The sequence below is a fragment of the Girardinichthys multiradiatus genome, chromosome 11, assembly GCF_021462225.1.
Source record: "Girardinichthys multiradiatus isolate DD_20200921_A chromosome 11, DD_fGirMul_XY1, whole genome shotgun sequence".
NCBI classification, from domain to species: domain Eukaryota; kingdom Metazoa; phylum Chordata; class Actinopteri; order Cyprinodontiformes; family Goodeidae; genus Girardinichthys; species Girardinichthys multiradiatus.
This window is the reverse complement of record NC_061804.1, coordinates 21,486,141-21,507,050: the sequence shown is the minus strand read 5'-3', so window position 1 is coordinate 21,507,050 and position 20,910 is coordinate 21,486,141. Positions and strand designations below refer to the sequence as shown.

Sequence of the window (20,910 nt, the reverse complement as noted above, 5' to 3'; positions counted from 1 at the left end):
GAAGAGAATCAGAGCATATTTGTAAGCAAGAAATACTTTTTGGTGTGTTAGAAGTTTTTGAAGTGGAAATAAGGGATCTTGCTCTTAACATGAAAGTGTTTGGTCTTAGGTGTTTTGAAAGGAAAATTTCCCCATACGTTTATGACCGCGATTTGATATCACCGAATGCCTAATCTTAATTTACTCCGATTGGTACAGAGAATAAGAAATCGTTATCATCTCTTCTTTTAACATCTGTTAGGGGTTAAAGACATGGCTCTACAAAGTCATGTGCCTATAAGCTCAGAAAACCTCACTTGCTTTTTATGGCAATGCATTCACCAGTTAATCAATCATTCTTGTCTTTTCTTGTAAGATTAAAAGAATAACGGCTTTCGACTTATTGTATTTTAATGGATACTGAATGAAAATTGAGGAAATCCTTTAGACTTATTCTGTAGTGTCAAAAGAATAACATCTGCTTCTACCTTTTACATTTGAGATAAGGTGAAATAGAACAATAAAAACAAAATGGAAAAAAAAAGAATTACAATAACTTTGTGCAGTGCTTAAGTGAATTTCATACCCCTTTTACACAGGCCACCTTTTCTGTTAAAAAAGTATTATCCTTTGCAGGTTAAAACAGAGTTCATTATTTTTATTCATATAAAAGGTGCTAAAACCACATTAATCTTGAAATGCACTGTTCTCAATTGTATTTTCATTAGATAGCAGCAGTTCCATCCAAACATCCTCGAGGCACCAATGATTGAAAGTATTTAAAACAGGTTCAATAAACACAGTAAGCTCATGGACTTGAATGCAAAAAAACACAGCAGGGTAAACATCTGTATCATTTTCATTAACTGAAGGATCAGTCCATGTACTCAAATAAATATCTGCTGAGATTGATGCAGACCTGAAAGAGATGTTGGCACTCTGTTATCATGTGTGCCAGTCCCTGCGTGGCAGCGAGGTTCTCACTCAGGTCTTTCTGATCAGGACGGCCTGTAGCGTACTTCCTCTGGATCGACCTAAAGAACACAAGAACCACAGAGAGCATGCTGGGTCACCAGCAGGTTTCTTATTTTCCTTTTAAGCATCTGTATGTTTAGTGGGGTTTTTTCATGCACACCTTGGTGACAACATCTCATTCTTCAGTATGCTGAGGTGGAACAGTGACGGCCCCAGACAAACAGCCAAGTTCATCGGTGTCATCTGGTTCTCCTCTACCAAGGAGGTGACGTCCCGCAGGAAGTAGAGCAACGTCTGCAGAACCTCCCTGTTCTCATCGGGCATCAGCAATATGGCTGCCCTGACAGCCTGCAACCGCTGTTCTTTAGGAACATCTGGTAAAAAACAAGAACAAAATGAAAATAGGAAAAAGTTTTACTCATAAACTCCTTAGCAAGCAGCAGTAATCTCCGTTTTAGATAAATGCTGTTTCTGATACTGATCCAATTTTGGATTATTAAGACAATGAAAATGAGAGTAAAAAGCCTTAAAATAAATTGTTATTGATGTAATATCATCTCATACTAACAATTATTGAAAAATAAAATTAAACACTTTTATACAGTAGGGAAAGAAAATCCCACATTTTTCCACATTTATTGTGCTTCAAAATGAAGAACCAACAGCATGCACTTTGATGCACTTCTTTGAAATAAATAAAAAATCAAATAAAGGTCATTGCAAAAATGGGAACAATCTTATAATTCCTTTATTTTCTGCTTATTTCAAAACCGTAACTTCTGTCAAAAAGATGCAGTCCCTTTATCCCGTTTATGTTATAGTCCTTAGAAAATCTAATCAATGCTGTTTAAAGTAGTAATTGGCAGGTCAGACTTAATAGAAAACCAGAAATCGGTTTTGGCCAGGAAAAACTTGAGTAGTGCATCACTAATATAAAACAATGCTTCAGTGATTCATTTAGGGCAGGGGTTCCCAAACATTTTCAGCCTGTTATCTACCAAAATAACAGTGCCAGAGACATAGAACTGTTTTTCAATGTTAATAATGTGGAGGGTGCTGTATATACTCTGTAGGTTTGGAACTTGCAATGCACAAATTATTTCCTCGGCTAGAAAAGAAAAGCTGAAAGGTTTATTAAAGAGAAAAATTAAAACAATAATGCATGTCCACTTTCAATATGCTAACTTACACTGGTAAATATGCAGGAAAGTTTCACCCAGTTTGCTTGTAAGCAGAGGTTCGGGCAGGTCCCTGAAGAACTGTTTGACCATGTCAGCCACATCATAAGCAGACTGGTCCTCGTAGTTCACACAGTTAGGGGACAATTCGCACTGCTGCCTCAAAGCCTGAATCCGGGACTTTACACCAGACTTACGGAACAATCCGACCTGATAGGGAGACAGCGGAAGAGTCCGAAAGGATCAGGGAGGGAATGGTGCCTAATGTCTGACAGCTTAGGCATGAGGAGAATGAAATGCACACAACCAGTCCTGTAAAAGTTGTTTACTAACCTGGTCCAGACAGTAAGTCCTGAGGTGGCTGAGGGCCTGTTGTAAACATAGAGGAAGTGGGAACCCACAGCGCTGGACATGAACAATCAGAGGAACACCAAACACACTCTTCTCTTTGTAGTCTGGCACCTTCGTACGCTTCATAAACTTAGGTACGGACCTGCCAGCGACAGACAGAAAACAATTAGGGAAGTGTGTGGGAGTAAAGAGCCTTCTATGCTTTCATTATCATCCTATGCATGTACTCGCTTCACTGGTCAACAGGACTTCCCTGTAGGGCACAATAAAAATGAACAGGACTGGCTGTTAACGGCACAGGGATGCGTTTGTGTTTGTGGGTCACGGAGAATGGTGGCTGAGTTATGTGAGTTCAGGCCTTGACAAACACTTGCACATGGACAAACCCATTGATGTTAGGCCATGTTTTCAATTTTAAGACATATATGGAGGTGTTAATTGCCTATATGGTCCAGAAACTAACGGTCTACTGTAGTGTTAAAGTGCACTGTAAAAATACCTTATAAAGCCCTTGAAAAGACTGTTACCTAGAAAGAACATACAGCACCAAGTAAAAGTATTCACACCCCAAGACCTTCTTCTCCTTTTGTTATATTATAACCGCACATTTGAGTGGATTTCTGGGGGCATTTAATGTCATATACTAACAGATAGTAGTGCATAATTGTGAAGTGGAAAGAAATGGATGCATGGTTTTTAAAATGTCTTACAAATAAAAATTTTAAAAGTTGTGGCATCCATTTGTATTAAGCCCCCCATCTCAATATTTTGTTAAGCTACTTCTTTTATAAGAACTAATGTGCATTAAAAAGCCAAATTTGTGAAACAAGAACCGTTCCTGCTTTATTACCTCTGCCAACATAATGAAGCAGCTGTCAGAGACCGAAGAGAAGAAGGAAGTATTGCCAAATAAGCTTTGCTTTGAAACTCCACCCTAGTCTGAAGTCTTTTGCAGCCTCCAGCAGGTTTTTTGCTGGGACATTTATTTAGGGGTATCAGAGTAGAGGATATATATATTTACATATACTGAAAACAGCACTTTGAATTGTCTTGCTACTGAAATGTGCTATATTAATAAACTTTGCCTTATATTTATCTGTAAACAACTATTGAAAACAATGTGTAATTTTCCTTTAATTCCAATTAGGGCAACTTTGTGTTTTAGTCGCATAAAATCCCAAAAAAATACATTCAGTTATGTCGTTCCTAATGTGAAAAACCTTTAAAAACTTTACTGTTCTATTTCTTTTATTGCTAGCAGAAAGGATTGTCAATAAAAAGGCAAACAGTAGAGTAACATCAAACTTTGGTTAATTTGTACAATATGGTGTGCAACATGCTTACTTGGAATTACATTATCTCTTTATAATCTACAATAATACAGATAAATAATTGTTTATGTTATTTAGTCGTATTTGCATATACCATGTCCAGCCGTGTTTGTTAGACATGGAGTATTTCTCCATGATGGCGGTGAGGCGGAGCAGAGAAAACTTCTGCAGCAGACTCAGCTGGCCTGCTGACTGGCTACTGATCTGCAGTGAAGACGCTGGCTGGTTGAGATGATCAGACGTTCTGAAACTGGGCCATCGCAGACTGAGATGGATTAAAAGAAAAAAGATAAAGTGACTTAGGTAGTACAATTCATTTTGGGTCTTTTTATTATTTTCTTATGCCTATTGATCAAAGAAATTTAACAATTGTGCCAGTTTTTAAAAAATGCATCTATGTCTTTCATGAATATTCTTTTGGGATCAACCCCAAATGAGTACTGATTTTACTAGTTTGGTTTGGGTCTTTTGTTCTGGATCGGATAAGCAATATGTGTACTGTTTCCAGTTAAAAATGCAATTCTGAATATTATAACAGGACTGTAAATGGCATTGCAGTGTTATTAAAGCACATTTCCTCAACTACAAACTCAAAGCATTTTTGCTGGTGTCTTTTTTTTTTGCAGTGATGACAAAATATTTTCCCTATACTGGCACACAATGTGATCAATGGTAGCCTTTTGTCTACTAAAGTTCAACTCAATCATAAAAACATTTTAGATCATTCTGCCAGCAGAGAAATATAGAAGTAAATGCTAATCTAATAATTCCTATTGTTAAAAAAATAAACTGACATGTATTTCCTGCATTCAGTCCTGCTATTTTAAACATTTTGAAATTAACAATTTTAACAATTATGGCTGGGGACTACTCACACTGGCTTTTTGACCTCTAAACAATGATTGTCATATATTTAGAAAATCCTTTTCAATTTAGGAGCAAAATTCCTTATTTTTTAATCTCCTTTGGTTTACTGATCTCACTCAAATCTCTGCCCACAAACTCAAAAAATACTGGTTTGTTTGCCCTGCTTTCAAAACATTTTGTTGTTTTTGCACTCCGACTGTATGCCTCCTACGTTCATCCTGTTTGCAGCCTTATTCCTCATCATCAAACTTCTAACTCAGGTGTGGCCTGCTCTGCTTCTGACAGTGAGCAACTTTATTTACAGATTTTAATCCAGATGAAAACAGTTTCTGTTAGCCTCATCTGACCAACGCTCACAGTTCCAGTCACATCGGGTGAATCACGGGACTTTATCCTCGGGGCTGTTTTGTTCATAATCTAACCCCTTCCACTGGGTCACATCTTCCAAAATTACATTTTTATTGCACCTTTAGAACTCTTTGATTTACCCTACTGTTCGTTTTCACCATCCGTTTACCATAGGGGCCCAGAGCTTTCAGTAAATCTGCCCCCTAACTCTGGAATTTCCTTCCACATGACATTCGAAAATCTGGCTCTCTTTCCACTTTCAGATCTCATCTAAAAAACATACATGTTCAAACTATCCTTCTTGCTCTAAAAATATGAGTTTCTTTTTTGATTATTTGTTTATGTTTGGTAACTTTTGTATGTTTTTGTGTTGCGCTTGATTTTAGATTGTTTTACTTTGGAAGGTGACCTTGAGTGTTCTGAGAGGTGCCTATAGATCAAATCTTTTTTCCAGAAAACAATGAGAAATTCTTTAGATGGCCTAAATCACACTGCAAGTAATACTGCAACATTACAACATGTCTAGATAGATTATAAAAAGTTATATATATATATATATATATACATATATATATATATATACAATAATTCTTGAACTACGTACAAGAATTATTGTTGTATTTGAAATATAAAAAAAGAACATTCTTTAACATTCACTTGTTTTTTTTGTCATATTTTAATCTAAGAAATAGTTGGTAGGTTTAGATAATGTACTATGAGTTTCAGTGTGGAGTGTCAGCAAGATCTCAGTAGATGCTGTGGTGAGTCCACAGTTATTAAAACCAGTAAAAGTTTAAGCCAAAACTATAAAAACAAGACCCAAGTTGTAATAAATCATAATTATCTTGTAATGCCTGTGCAGCTGCTTACCGAGGTCTTGTGAGAGAGGCCCCAACTCCAGAGTCCCGTCTTTCCCGACTGGTCCCCGTTGAATCGGTGTCATTTAAAGAGACCCCATCTCTCTCGCCTTCGCTGGGGGTGGTCCTGCCCTCCCCTTCTTCCTCCCCCTCGCCTGCATCCCCCTCAGGCAGCACACTACGGCTCCAGTGGTCCACTATCTGCTGCAGGCCACTGACGTGCTGGATTATGTCGTCTAGGTGTGGAAACAGGTTGTCCTCCTTCTCAAAGTCTAGAAGGTCCCCCGTGCTGGCATAAAGGTGGGAGCCTGGCACATTGTCATAAACACTTACCCTGCTGCCCCTTGGAGCTCCAGAGCAGGCAGGTTTAGTTAAGGGTTCACCCAGGCCATTTTCAATTGGAGAAGTTTGGTGTGCCTGGGGGTTATTGTTCCTGTCACTGTGGGAAGGTGCCAAACTTTCAATGGACAGGGCTTTGGGAAAAGTTCCTGGCTTGTGGTCTTTGGGGATGTGAATGACGAGGTTTTCATATGAGTGAAATTGGTTTCGGCCAAACTGGCTCTGACCTTCAGTCCTCTTACCCTGAGAAGGCAACTCCATATCCTCTAGGTACACGCTGCTTCTCTTGTTGGCGGTGCGCGGTTTTGTACATGCAGGCTCCTGAGCACTAAGGGCAACAGTGTCATTGCTGGGACTCACATTCAGTGTGATCTCATCTTTAAATGTTTTACTAACAGAAACAGGGGGATCGTCTACATCAGTTTGGTGGTTATGTTTTGGGCTGTGTTCTAATTGGCTGATGGGAGTACACTGAAGCATCTGAAGCGCCTGAGGCTCCTCCCCCTGTAACACGGGCTCACTGATGACCAGCGGCGGCCTCCGGTTGGAGCTTTTCCTCCTCGTCGATGGGCCCCAGGTGCGCATCAACTCCATTTTACGCAGAAACTCTTTAGCTTTACTCCTCCCTCCTTGTCCATGGTGGCTGCTTTTGATCGGCAGGGAGTTGTAGTGTGGAAGTTCCCTCGGCGGTTGATAGGAAGCAGACAGGGACGCCATAGATATAGAGTCAGGCATGGCAGAGGCAGAGTCTTCACTGTGGAGTGAGGAGATCTCAGTGATCTCCTGCTCACTCAGGTCCGTCAGTACGCTCTCACTGCTCACTGTACAGCGAAGACCCTCTCCTTGACCTGTTGGGCTGTTCTCATTTGTGCTGTCCAAAAGAAAGTCCTGAAGGCGAGACCAGCGTCGGCTGCTCCACTCAAATGTCCACCTTTTACTGATAGCCAATGGATCATCTTCATCAGAATCATCACTCTATGAAAACAAAGAGGAAATAGATAAAGAAACGCAGAAACAAACAACATATGTTTTTTATTAATAAGAAAATGTGTTGAATGGACAAATTTTATCATCAGAATGTCTTAAATAAGATTTTCTTTAACAGTAACTGACAGCAAGCAATGCAGCGTCAGAGTTTCAATTCCTCTCAATTTAAAAAAATGCTGTATTGAAGATCTACTTTTTAGACAAAAGTGACCTAGAGTCTTGGAACAAAAACAGCAATACTTTAGTCAGTTCTATAGTTTTAACATAAAATCTGGTCTTTATAATTCTTATTTGTTAAGAATGTTGAAAACTATGCCTCGTTTTGTGTCCACATCACAATAGTGCAACTTTGTGTTTGGCCAATCATATAAAATTCAAATGAAAAACATTTGTTTGTTATGTTGCATAACAAAATATTAAAAAGGTTAAATAGCATGAACACTTTTGCAAGAAACTGTAAAAATTATGTAAAACCCTAGAATTTAAAAGGGGTACTTATTACCATGACTGCCATTAGAAAACTTAAAGCTAAGTAAAGCTGCATTTTAGTCTGCATCTGTAAATAACAACGTGCTCTCATCTGTGTCTGTCTGGGGCGAAGAATTAGAGGAACTGAAAAAAACTAACAGAGAAGGAATATAAAAGTATACTTAAGGATGAGCAGCTGACTAAGAATCAGAGGAAACACCCTTGCAACTATAATCAGGAGCAATAGAAGTACCCCTAATCAGAGCTGCGGTGGTTTTCTCCTTTTTGCAATGGAGCTCCGAAACGTGCCGCATACTTGATCAGAAATTAGGAAACAAGGAGCCTCTGTGACAGCTTAGAAAGGATGAAGAGCAACCTCTTTGAGCTGCAATCTAGAGTGAGCATTTCTTCATCTCTTTTGCTCATTGGTTAACATTTACTGTAAAAACATTCAGAATTGTTTCCCGAAAAAATAAGTCCAATGTGCGGATTAAAAAGCACTTTTCTGGGGGTATATAGACAGGCCTATTCATTAATTAGAATATTATTGAAAAGTTTAAGTATTTTAGAAACTTCAGTTCAAATCGTACAAGAGTGCAAAGTTTAACTTACCTTCTTTTTGGGGTGGCTAACATCAAGTTTCATAGATGCACACTTGTTCAGAGTATTTAGGCGCCTGCAACAAACAACAAACACACATACACAGAGTCACTAACGCACTATCTCTTGTTGCTGTATACTGGTGCCCTCCTGCACTGTTATAAGACTCACTGTCACTTTATAATATAGCATTTTACTTCCACTTTCCCAGTTTGCCCAAGAGTCTGATCAGTCACTCTCAGTCAAGCCTTTTTATTTTTATTTTTAATCTTTTCTGACCCTACAGGTTCTACTCTGGCTCTCCTCCTCCAACTCTGACTAAAACTGATTTTTACCTTTGAGGAAAGCATCTCACCAAAAAGCATAAGCAGCACCTCCCCTCCTCTATCTTTCCAGCTCCTTTTATGTGCTACCCATCCTGACCCCCTCCTTCCCCACACCTCCCCTCTAGAAGGTCTAATGATCCCTCCACTGTCTTTGCTTTTTGCAGCTCGTTCAGAATAAACTATTGAAAACAGGTTTTAGGGGTTCATTACCTCTGCCGCTTGCTAAGATTTGACTGTCTATGACACAGTGAGAAAGCCTGATTTAGTAACTGTATATGTTTTTTGAGTGATTTCAGAAATGACAACATATTTTATGTTTGAACAATTTTTTGCCGTCAACAAAGCAGTATTGATACCTGTTGAATTTGTTGTGATGTTACAACTATAATCTATCTTCAGGTGATTTTATTTTATGGATAATGTTTTATTGATGAAAATCTGAAAAGTGTCGCTCACATGCATATGTATTCAGCGTCCTTTACTCTAATACCCCTAAATTAAATGTGGTGCAACTAACTGCTTTAAAAAGTCAAATTGTTAATAAAGTCCATCTTTGTGTAATATAATCTGCAGCAATTCTGTGAAAACCTCAGAGGTTTGTTAGAAAAGCGTAGTGAAAGAACAGATCATGAAGACCAAAGAGAGCAGATCAGGGGAAGGATTATGATAAGACAACATCCAAAAATTGAACATCTCACAGAACTCTGCTCCAGCCATCATCTGAAAATGGAAAGAGTGTGAACCAACAGCAAACTAGGGCTGAAAATATCAAGAAAATATAAAATTGTGACAGAACTGGACAGAGGGACACAGCGTGCTAATGTCTCTTTGCTGGCAAACAGATATTAATCTTCAAACTGGATCCAAGAGTGTCATACGATCACACGATCATATGCACTAAGTTAAGTAGGAATGAATTGCTGTTTGTGTATCCGGTATTCATTCATGAACGGGGTAATTAAGGTACAAGCGTTGCTTGACTTTCTCTCTGAAGTCTACAGAAGCAAACTATGTTCTAGAGAGTTCCCAGCAGAGACCCTGTCTCTACAACGCTGAGTGGAGCAGTTTTCCCGGTCTGAAGGAAGGACAACGGGACTGCATCACTGTGGTTTCAGCAGTAACGTGCAGTTTGGCCGGCCGACAGAGTGAGAACCCCACAGCTAAGGAGGTTAGCTGCAGTTAACCCTTTGTTCACTGCGGATGATTTCTTCAACTTCATCCCCGAATAACCTTTCCTCAGCACGGTTCACGTAAGAGGTTGTGTTTTGGGCAGAGAGAAGTAGTTTAGAGTGAAATAATCTAAACATTTTTTTGTTTTATGACGTTTGGTTTTGTTTGTGTTGAAAACTCAGCCATCTTAGTGCTAGCAGATTAGCTGTAAGCACATGTGCTCAGTTTGTCTGTTCTGTGTTTGTGTTTTTTTTTTTAAAGTTGAGACAAACTTTATTTAAAGGGTGATTTTAAACACAGAAGATTGACCATAACGCGCCGTCCAGGCTTATGCATTTTAACCCTTTTATCAATGGTATTTTAAAGGTATGTTTGATTCTGATGATAAGCTATAAGCTTCTTCTGTTAGCTTCAACCACTAACAGCTAAGAACACGTGCCATTTACCCAAACAGGTTGTTAGTTTTCAATCTAGTAAAATGATATTTCCTTAAATATTATTTTACTAAACTTGATAACTAAGGAACACAATTAAGTCCATTTCTCAAAGATTTGGTTCTTATTCAAAATAATATTTCTTTAAATATTATTTTAATAAATAAAGGCAGCTAATTAAACACCGTTGAGAATTGGTCATCCAGAAGGTTGGTTTTATTCAGCAGATCATTCTTTAAAATATGATTTTATTAAAATAATATTTTATCTGACCTTGCACTGTGAATGCTTGTCTAAAGGTATGCCAATTACTGCCCAAGTTAGTTCCAAGAATAATTTAACTTCACTTCCAGATTCTTCAAGATAATCCTTGGTTCTCAAACATGAATAACATTGCATGATAATATTTGCATCACTCTTTCGGTCTTGGTTTTCAATCATCTTTAATCAACTTGTTTATATTGTACATAGCCCATTAGTCTTCCTTATTCTTTTATTCTGCTTGGTAGTTTAGATGGATTGTTTTAGCATAGTAAAGAGTTTGTTGATTGAAATATGTTTGACTTTGAGTTGACTTATTTTCGTTAATAAATTCTTGTATTTTAAGAGATTGTGTGAATTCATTCCATATATGTGCAGAGTTTATGCTGTTCAATAATGTCAGAGCTCGTCTCACACCTTTCTATTTTGTCCTAATACCATCACCTTACTGGGCTGGTATTCACAGGACAAGCCTTAATAGACCGAAATATTATTTGATAAAATATTAAAGTATTAATATTAAGTATTAAATAATATATTCATAATCACAACAATAAACCCACCAATCTCAGTTTGTGAGAGTTTAATATATTGTACAGCTCTACTGCAAACCTATCATGACACGGTTGTCCACCTAAACTGCAAAGATGGGCAATGAAATAATTTATCATAGAAGCAGCTGAAATGTGGGAACGTGTTTCTTCAGTTGAGACAAGGAATCTGGTTAGAGTTTAGCAAATGATGGAAGGACTGTGACAGATGTTCACCTTCCAGCAAGACAACAACCCTAAGCGTACTCCCAGTGTCAGAACGGCTTAGTAAAAGTCCACACCTAAATTGAGAATTTGCTCCAAGACCTGAAAATTGATGTTCATAGACAATCTCCATGCAGTCTGACTGTCTCAAGATGTGCCACGCCAGTAGAGACAAACCCTTGTGCTGACTCAGGGTGGCTAAAGACAATTGCATGACAAACTTTTTTTTTATTTTTAATCATTAACATATGTAAAAGTATATGTTATTATCGTTCCACTTCGCAATTACGCACCACTGTTTATCTATCACATAAAATCCTAATAAAACACATTTAACTTGTATTGTGTAATCCAAACACATTCAGTTGGTATTAAAACCTATACAAGTTACTACAGCTCCAGTGAGATAGAGAGGCAGCAGCACAAAAGTAAATTAACATCTTGTAAATATGCAGGAGAACTCACTAAGAATCAGGGTAATGTGACAAAGCAAGATTAGAAGGATGCAGAAAATAGCTCGGATCCATTTAAAGGAGTACCCTGGCATCCCCTCTCTCAGTTCCCCATCACCCACACACATCTCTCCACATTTTGCCCCCCGAGGGTCTCCCCTCTTTGAATGGGAGATCAGAGTGTGGCAGAGAAAAGGGGAGGTGACCAGATCAAAGCCTGGGAGTCTCAGAGGAAGACGTGGATGGGGACTTCATTAAGGGTAAGGGTCAGGAAACTAATGAGACACTGTAAGTAGCAGACCCAAAGGAAAAGTCAGTGCACCAGAAAGGACGACCAGAGGAGGAATTTACAGAGAAAAGTCATCCTTACCGACACAGAGGTTCGACTAGATCCCGGTCCAAAAAGTCATGATCCCTTTTAACTGCGGAAATATTGATTGGAAACTGGGAATCTGGCAAATGAGAGACAGACAGAGCAACAAAAAGAAGAGGGGAAAAGACTTGTTAGATAATGACTGACAGACAACCGGAGACGGCAGTGTTCTCTGTGAAGTTTGTTGAGTCTGCCACAGCTGCTGTCTCTATAGTTAGCACTTGTCATTCACATCTGAAGTGTAACAAACCCACATGTTTCCAAGCCTGTAAAACGTCAATTTAACACAATACTAAATTGATTCAAGCTGTTTATTCTGGTGATTCAGTACAGGACTTTCTGTATCTGCAGCATCAACAACCTTTCAAGAACTCTCCCAGCATTTCTCAAAGAACCTGTGTGTGTGTGTGTGTGTGTGTGTGTGTGTGTGTGTGTGTGTGTGTGTGTGTGTGTGTCGGTTTTTCTAAACAGAATTTTTAGATTTTAAAATCCTCTTCTTTGATTACTGAAGCCTTTTGTGTTTGTACCCCATAAGACCCAATGATCATCACATGAGCAAACACTTGCAGGTTTGCAAGATAAGACACAGAAACACAAGAAGGAATGATGAAAAAAAGCTACACAAATAGAATAAAAGCAAGCAATGCAGGTTTTGTTGGGTGGCTCGAAAAGAAAATTGTTGGTGAGCATAAGACCAGGGAGAATGAGGGAGTAAGAGGAGCTATGAGAGTCCCAGTAGTGATAACAAGGCCTTTCCCATGACCCCTCCCTCTGGAGAGGAACTGTAGCCTTGAAATAGAATGCATCAGCACAGAAGACAGGGATGTGAAGTTTGAGGGATGGCAGGAAGAGAGAAAGAGTCACAGACGATGGAAAAATAAGACAGAAAGAGAGAAAAATAACAGAGGAATTAGAAAAAGCAAACATTGAAATCGAAAGGAAGAGGTTTATGTGTGAAATGAGGCAGCTGGACTGTGGCCACTGCGTTGTGTGTTACCTTCATAGAGCTGGGCGTATTGCGGAAACCCCGCTGCTCGAAGCCAATCACAAGCTTCCTTTGCCTCAATCTCTGTAAGACACAAAAAAGAACAGTGGAAAGATGTGTTATACATACAGTCGCATTGAAATTTTTTTCAATACCCTCACTGTTTGGAAAAGTAATAACACCCCTTAAACTTTTTCAGATTTTGTCATAGTACTACCAAAATCCTACATGATTTTTATGGTTGTTTTATGTGATACACTAATAAAAAAAGTAGTGCACAATTTGTATTTGGATGGAAACTGATACCTGGCATAATATGTTTTGTTTTTTTTTCAAAAAATGAAATAAAAATGTTGCATTCATGGATAATCAGCCCCCCTGAGTCGACCTCCTGCAGGTTGAAATACAGTTGGTGCTTTTGGTTGTGCCTCTACCAGGGTTTTACATCTAGAATTAAATTTTTGCCCATTCTACTATGCAAAATAGCTCAAGCTCAGTCAGATTGGATGGAGAGTGTCTATGAACATCAGTCTTGCCACAGATTTAATTTAAATTTAAATCTGCACTTTTTTCATACTGTCATATTTTCATATATGCATATGATTGGATCTAAACCATTCCACTGTAGTCACGTCTGTATGTTTGAGGTCATTGGCCTGCTAGAAGGTGAACCTCCACTCAAGATTTTTGCAGGTGCTAACAGCTTTTCTTCCAGGACTGCCCTGTATTTATCAGTCTTTATCAGTCTTCCCACCAACTCTGACCATCTTCTGATTCCCTGCTAAAAAAGCATGGTGCGAAATACTAGCATGCTCCACAACATGGCTGGTGTGTTCAGGGTGATCTGCAGTGGTAGTATTCATGCATGGAATTTTGCAAATAGGCCAAACAGTTTTTTTCTGGCCTCATCTGACTAGAGCACCATTTTGGTATACTAAGATAAAATTACCCACATACAAACTCTGTTTACTTATTATGTGACTTCAAAAAGCATTTGGTTGGACAAGCCTTCTATTTAGGGACCAGGGTGAATGGGTCCAAAAACTGTTTCCATTTTTTATTTGTAAAAAAAAGAGCACGTATCACTTTTCACTTCACAATTATGTGCTACTTTGTGTTGGTCTGTCATATAAAATCCTAATAAAATACATTGAAATTTATGGTTGTAACGGGACATAATGTGGAAAGGTTTAAGGCATGTGAATACTTTTACAAGACACTGTATATGACTACACTGAAAACAAAACTGCAACATAAAAATATGATAAACAAACATAAATCAAGTTAAAAACATTGTGCTGTTCTTGTGCTTGATATCCCTCTAAGAAATTATGTTTTTACTTAAGGAAGGAGCATTTTTTAGATGTATTTTTCCTCTGGAAAATTAGTAGAATGATGAGACTGGGAGAGCTGGAAAATCTTCCAGCAGTGTAGTGGTAACATCGTTTAACATTAACAACGTAATACATCCATGCAAAAACTTCTGACTACATTTAGCTGTGTTTGGATAAAAGTAACAGGCGTACCACATCGCACCAGAACCTATCAGGCCCCGGCTGCCTAGCAAACAAGAAACATTTTTACAGGCTTTTGTTTTACAGCTTTTTTCCGCTGGCATATGTATCACACACGCTGCTTAACTGGCAGCGGAAAAATCTGGGTGTGTTTATATACGTTTTCTTTATGAGCAGACACTTATTAAAGCAGCTCCTTGTGCTGACAAAGAAATCCAAAAGAAACCGGTGCCAAGAATGAAATACATTTCCAACAGCAAGCAGAGTTTGAGAAATACACACTTTAGCACCTTAATGCATGGGATATGAATGAACATTTCACAATAAAGACTAGAGAGTTTGTTTTGGGACAAATATGAAGAGAAATAAAGCTTATAAATGTCCAAATGAAATTGGATACTATAAACAATATGTTGCTTAATCAAGATCCCACTCATTCGTTCTCACTTTTCTCACTCACTAGTGTAGAGGTGCTGGCAAAGTTTAGCAGGGCAATAACAAACCTCCATCCCTCACCATCAGAGATGAGAACGGTCAGAGGAAATGACACTGTCACCACAATCCAGCAATTACATCCGTCTTCCAACATTCTTGGAATAACTCTTCTCTCTAAATCACATACAAACTTAAGGTTGGGAAATATATATATATATATATATATATATATATATATATACACTTTTTCTAGCTTTCTGAAATTAGAGCGAAAGGAAATATCCAATGATGCACAACTTCATTTTACAATCAAAACTTACTGGAAGCCCTCATAGTGAGGGGTACGACAAGCTCCTATATTTCCTTTGCTCCCGCTGATGTTTCATCTCCATCCCAGCGAACATCCATCTGCTGTGTTGTGTGGCTTTCCTTTAAACAGCAGCAACAGTTCAGTGCTTTCTTCCTCGCTGGCTCTCCAACCCATGTGTTTACAGCTCTGCCTCCCCTTCTCCAGCCTGCTCCATGCAGGTCTTCCCTTCCTTCTAATTTTCTCCTCAAACTCCTCTCTCAAGCTTTCATCTCTGTTAGATTCCACATACGATATCTCTCTACTTATACACTTCTCTGACCCCTTCCTTCTTTATTTTTACTTACGTTTCAAAAATCATTCACGCAAGTCATCTTCTTCTTGTTTCCTTCCCTTTTATCTTTAGGTTCTTTTACATAACAAAAACTCCTTTTTTAACCCTTACTTTGATGCTCAGTCTATTTTTTTCTTTCCTCTGGTGTCTCTTCTTTCCCTCACAGACTTTCTGTAAAACAAAAACACTCCCTCACACACTTTCTTTCCTCCATCGACATCCCACATCTCAATCCCCACTCTCCAACTAAAGCTTCTTCAAAAAAGCCCACATCTTCTTTACATTCATACAGGAAGTGACTCGTTTGAGCTGACGTTCACACAGGCCGGACCCTCGAGGTTGCAGGCTGTCAATTCGCTGGATGCTAACTTCACATGTAAGCCAAGCCCACCGGCCAACTGGACAGAAAGGAGACTTTGACCTTGGCTTGTTTGTGACGCTTCAAGCACACAGTGTGAGCGAGAATCCACCCAGACACATCCAGTTGGCTGGAAACATTGGTGTGTACTTTTAAAACAGAAGAGATGTTGCCCTCAGTGAGTCAGAGAATTCAAAAAAGGGATGAGACAGTTAAATGGCTGGGGCGGGGGGCCGAGATCGACGGACTTTGTGGGAAAACTGCAGAGAGGACGACATACCACAACAGTTGTTTATTTACTCACTGAGAGATTGTAAGATTGGTTGAAGTTTTTTATTTAAAATCAGGTTAAAAATCGCAAATCCAGACGGAGAGGAAATACAAGGGTAGCAGGAAGGAAATCTTGAAACCTTTTTCCAAAGAATTTTCAAAGAAAATAAATTACACCTTCTTTTTTTTCTTTGTAACTTAAACTCGTGGCAACAAATCCTGAAAATAGGTTACAGATGCATAAGCAATTTTTGCTTCAGCTTTTAAATTACAACCCACCAAAAGACGGACTGTTTTTAGAAAAATTAAAACTATCTGTTTTTTTGAGGCTTTAAATATATGACTTGTCACAAGTTAGGTTAAACAAGGCCAGTGACTCATTGCGTTTGGTATTCTCTAAATTTAAAAAAGTCTACTTTGGCACCGCATATGGCATGCATCATAAATCAAGGTTTGCAGTGAAAGCACCCTTTGTTCCAGCAAGCATCAGTCTCATGTTTATGAAATAAATAAATAAAATATTTTAACACAGATATGCAGGTCTGTAAGCAACATGGTTTGTGCCTTGCCACTTCTGATGTGGAAGTGGAGGAACCTGGAATTGAACTAACAACTTTTGGATTGTAAGATATCTTCTCTTCCCATTGATCATGGCTCAATGTAGACAGTGCAAAAAACTAAGTTTTCATATTAAGTAAAACGAGTGTACAGAGTTTTGATGCTCCTTAGTCAAGGGGTCTAAGAGAAATCAAATCAGTTGATCAACATTGGGGTTAGCTGTACCGGCCCTGTGATGAATTAGCGGTCTGTCAAAGGTGTATACTTTGACTGCTGGAGACAAGAACCAGCCCCCTATGATCCTAAGTGGGCATAGGCATGCATGGTGCTTGAAAACGTTGTAAAATGGGGGAGCAAATTTGGGAAAATACAGACATCACCACATCTCCAACCAGACTACAGGGAATTATCAAATTTCCTTGGTCCAAAAATAGGGGAGGAAAAACATAAGTCTGCATGCCCATTTTAAAAAAATTTGGGAGCAACGGCTCCACTTGCTCCTTTGTTCAGGCGCCTATGCAGGTATGGTGAATGGGTACATTGATGGATAAAAGGTTACTTGTACATTAGCCAAGTAACATTATATTTTGTTAAAAATTCAGTATAAACCTTTTTGTTTGCCATGTACCAAGTGAATGTACCACCTGGGTGGATTTTTCTTAGAATAAACAAGAGAAAATGTCTTCCTTACTTTACTCTCAGAGTTTGTACAGCTCTCGCTCAAAACTCTGCTCTCACAATCCAACAATCTTGCTTGCAAATGTACAAAGGGTGACCGCTGGTTTCGTAATGCTAGCTACACAAACCATGTTAATCGCTAATATAAGATACTGAAGTCAATTTAAAATGTCAGTCAGTCATTTTCTATACCACTTCTTCCATAGTGGGTCACCGCGAAGCTGGTGCCTATCTTCAGCAGTCTATGGGCGGGAGGCGGAGTACACCCTGGACAGGTCGCCAGTCCATCGCAGGGCAACACACAAAGAACCATGCACACACTCATTCACACACCTAAAGGCAATTTGAGGGACCAATTAACCTAATAGGCATGTCTTTGGACTGTGGGAGGAAGCCGGAGTACCTGGTGAGAACCCATGGTGAGGACATGCAAACTCCATGCAGAAAGACCCTAGGCCGGGAGTCGAACCCAGGACCTTCTTGCATCAAGGCAACAGTGCTACCAACTGCGCCACCATGCAGCCCCCCAATTTAAAATGTCTAATCTGTAATTATGTTGTCCTTGTTTTAAAACAACACAATTATAAGCGATTGTTAATAACGATTGGACAGAGAGACACGGTGATAGAAACAAACTTAAAGAAGGTTAGTTGTATTCATTGTGAGAAAGGCTACAGTCTGTGATCGTGACAAACTAAGGTTTTTGAACGGGTCGGATCCATATGAGCTTCAGGACAAATAATATAGACATTATAAAATAGACATTTTTAAAATTTTAACATTTGTCTACTGAGCACATTTATGCACATGAGAATTCAAACAAAGTAATTCAAATACCTCATGGATCATTTCTATATTCATTAGTTTGTCCAATTTCAACTTTAATGGAGTTCCTGAACAACATCCATGATATATGGTGGCCAGGTGTAACAATTTTGTAGAGGAATGTAATATCTTCATCATCACATTGAGGCGACATTACTACCTGCACAGGTAGTAACATGCATTTGTTGCGAGGGCTGATAATAAACTCTACAGATGAAGTTGAAAATGCGCAATCTTCCCTTTTTCATTCACATCACTGGCATCTGTCTGACAATGTCCTGGGATTTGTGGTCTAAACCTCAGCAGACATAAATTGTACACATTATCTAGTGTCAAAACCTGTATCTGCCATAGTCCTACACAGTAGTACTTGTTTAGCCTCCAACATGGAGATGATCTGTAGTGTGAAGTCACATTTCAACAAAGAAACTCTTGCAGTTAAAATATGAAGGAAAAACAACTAAAGAATACGCACAGTGCTGTTTGTGAAGATGAGAATGCATTGTGAATGCACTGTAAAAAACAATGTAAAGGTTCATGATGTTTAAGTAATGTTGCATATACATGTCCAAAATCTGGTTTCCACAAGTTTGTGAAAATGTCTGTTTTAACTATAAATGGGTGTCAGGGTTTGGACTTTGTTTGTGTTTAGTTACTTTTTATCTAAGATGTTTATATTTAGTATTTTGTTAGTCGTGGTTGTTTTGGTTACTTCCTCTGTGTTAGTTTCCTTTATAGTTGTAGTCCCTTTTTAGCATGGTTCTTTATGTTTAGTTTCTATAGTTCTAGTACTACCTCCTGTTTGGTCTGTGTTTCTCTTTATTGTTAATTAGTCCCTTCGCCATGCGTTAGTCTATGCATTAGTTCCACCTGTTCCTTCAGCCTCCCTGCCTCCTTGTCACACCTGTTCTTAGTTCCTTTGATTACTTGCCTTTGTCTTATCAGTATATTAGTTGGTTTTGTTTCATTGTGTGTTGCTGGTTCCTCCAATCACAACCACTGATTAAGTTCAGTTCTTGCTATGCTTCCTGCAGCGTGTACTCAATTAAGTTTTTGGTTTTGTCTCATACTTGTACCTGCAGCGATATTTGCTACGTTTTTTGCTACGTTTGTAATCTTTGAATAAAGTTGAAGACCGATTCAAAATGCTGCTGCCAAGCTCTTGTCTGTGCCTTGGTCCACCCCAAAACCCCACCGTGACAATGGGATATCTTTTCTTTTTTAAAGTGTTGTTCTCTTCTACTCTCTACACTTGGTCTAGAACAAAGACTACATATATAAAACGGATAAAACTCTAAAATTGGGTCGGAACTTTATTGATATTTAGATCTAGCAATGCCCCAGATAAAACCCCTACTGCAAATAATTCTGAATTATTGTGCAGGTTTCACATATGGTCAGTTCAGAGTTGCATCAAAAATAAGATAAGAAGAAGAATGATGACATGTTAGTACCAAGCTATTATTTAAAAAGCACAAAATTACAGGCTTCATTACAGTGTTAATGCATGTGTGGTTTGCCTTGCTTTCACGTTTGTACATAAAGACAAAAGACAAGGCTCCCGTCAGTGTGCAAACAAAGCCCCATTATTCATCTGTGCAGAATTTAATCAAGAGATTAATTAGTACACAAACATATTTTACGTGGGCCGCAAAACACAACAATGCTCACAGGCAGACAGCTAATCTGAGGCACCCACTGTGTGTCCCTAAAACCTTTTTCATGTCACTGCAGTCCTGCTGATGAGGATATGTGACAGCAGGCAGCAAGCCACCAGAACAACAGCCAACATGGCCGGTGGATGTCTGTAAGTCTTTGTGTAAACATATCAGTTTAGGCATCCAAATGTGGGACAACGGGAGTGCGAGGTATATCCTTACATGGCCAGGGTCCCGGTAGTGTTACACAGAAGACAGAATAAAAGCAACCTAATGTTCTCGCAAGTGTAGTTATTTCCTCTGTGTTTTATTTCCTGCCTTTTTTTTTACTGCCACTAACAGCTTTTTCTGTGATATGTCCACCTACTATTGGGTCTCAGGGACTCAAAAGAGGCTTGGATGACATCATTTCCTCCTTCTAATTTCCCATGAATCCAGAGAAGCATGTGAACTAAGAATAGAGGCTGTAGCAGGGAGATGCTGAACTGACATTTTCAAACAGCAAGCTGCAAAAACATTTCTTTGCTGTTTACAAAGTGATATGTGAATTGTTTAAAATGTTTATTAGGATGAGCCCTTTTAGTAAATCATTGCACTGGCAATTGACAAAGAAGGCTGTGCATTCAAAGACTACAAACACCGGCAGCATGGAGAGCAGCCATATTCCCACATATGCAAAAGCACTTAGTGTTACGGTGTACTTGATATAGGACCCCAGAATGCAGACCAGAAGGCAGCATGACGGTAAGTGCAAAAGATTTAATAACAAAAAACTCACTCACTACAGGAGGCAGGAACAAAACAAACAGGCAGACAAGACAGGCATGGCATGATCAAAAAGACAAGACTTGGTTAGAGAGCAAGACATGAGCATGAGAAATGTTTCCGCGACGACTAACTGAACAGGTGTGTATAAATGGAGCATGGTACAGGTGGA

The 20,910-nt window shown here is 38.8% G+C and overlaps 1 protein-coding gene across 4 annotated transcripts in view; it reads right to left on the bottom strand.

The window, feature by feature from the left end:
* Positions 1 to 20,910, bottom strand: part of LOC124876371 (stAR-related lipid transfer protein 13-like) — a 93,212-nt gene that overhangs the window by 9,826 nt on the left and 62,476 nt on the right. For 3 of the 4 annotated variants that reach the window (XM_047379057.1, XM_047379059.1, XM_047379058.1), the window contains 9 exons: positions 13,049 to 13,120; positions 12,049 to 12,130; positions 8,293 to 8,356; positions 5,900 to 7,200; positions 3,909 to 4,079; positions 2,466 to 2,625; positions 2,144 to 2,342; positions 1,115 to 1,328; positions 899 to 1,013 (listed from right to left, as the gene is read on the bottom strand). In XM_047379057.1, coding sequence (XP_047235013.1) covers positions 899 to 1,013; positions 1,115 to 1,328; positions 2,144 to 2,342; positions 2,466 to 2,625; positions 3,909 to 4,079; positions 5,900 to 7,200; positions 8,293 to 8,356; positions 12,049 to 12,130; positions 13,049 to 13,120 — 2,378 coding nt within the window. Of the gene's footprint in view, positions 1 to 898; positions 1,014 to 1,114; positions 1,329 to 2,143; positions 2,343 to 2,465; positions 2,626 to 3,908; positions 4,080 to 5,899; positions 7,201 to 8,292; positions 8,357 to 12,048; positions 12,131 to 13,048; positions 13,121 to 15,305; positions 16,044 to 20,910 lie in introns of those variants that run through there. The other variant, XM_047379060.1, reaches the window with a different exon arrangement.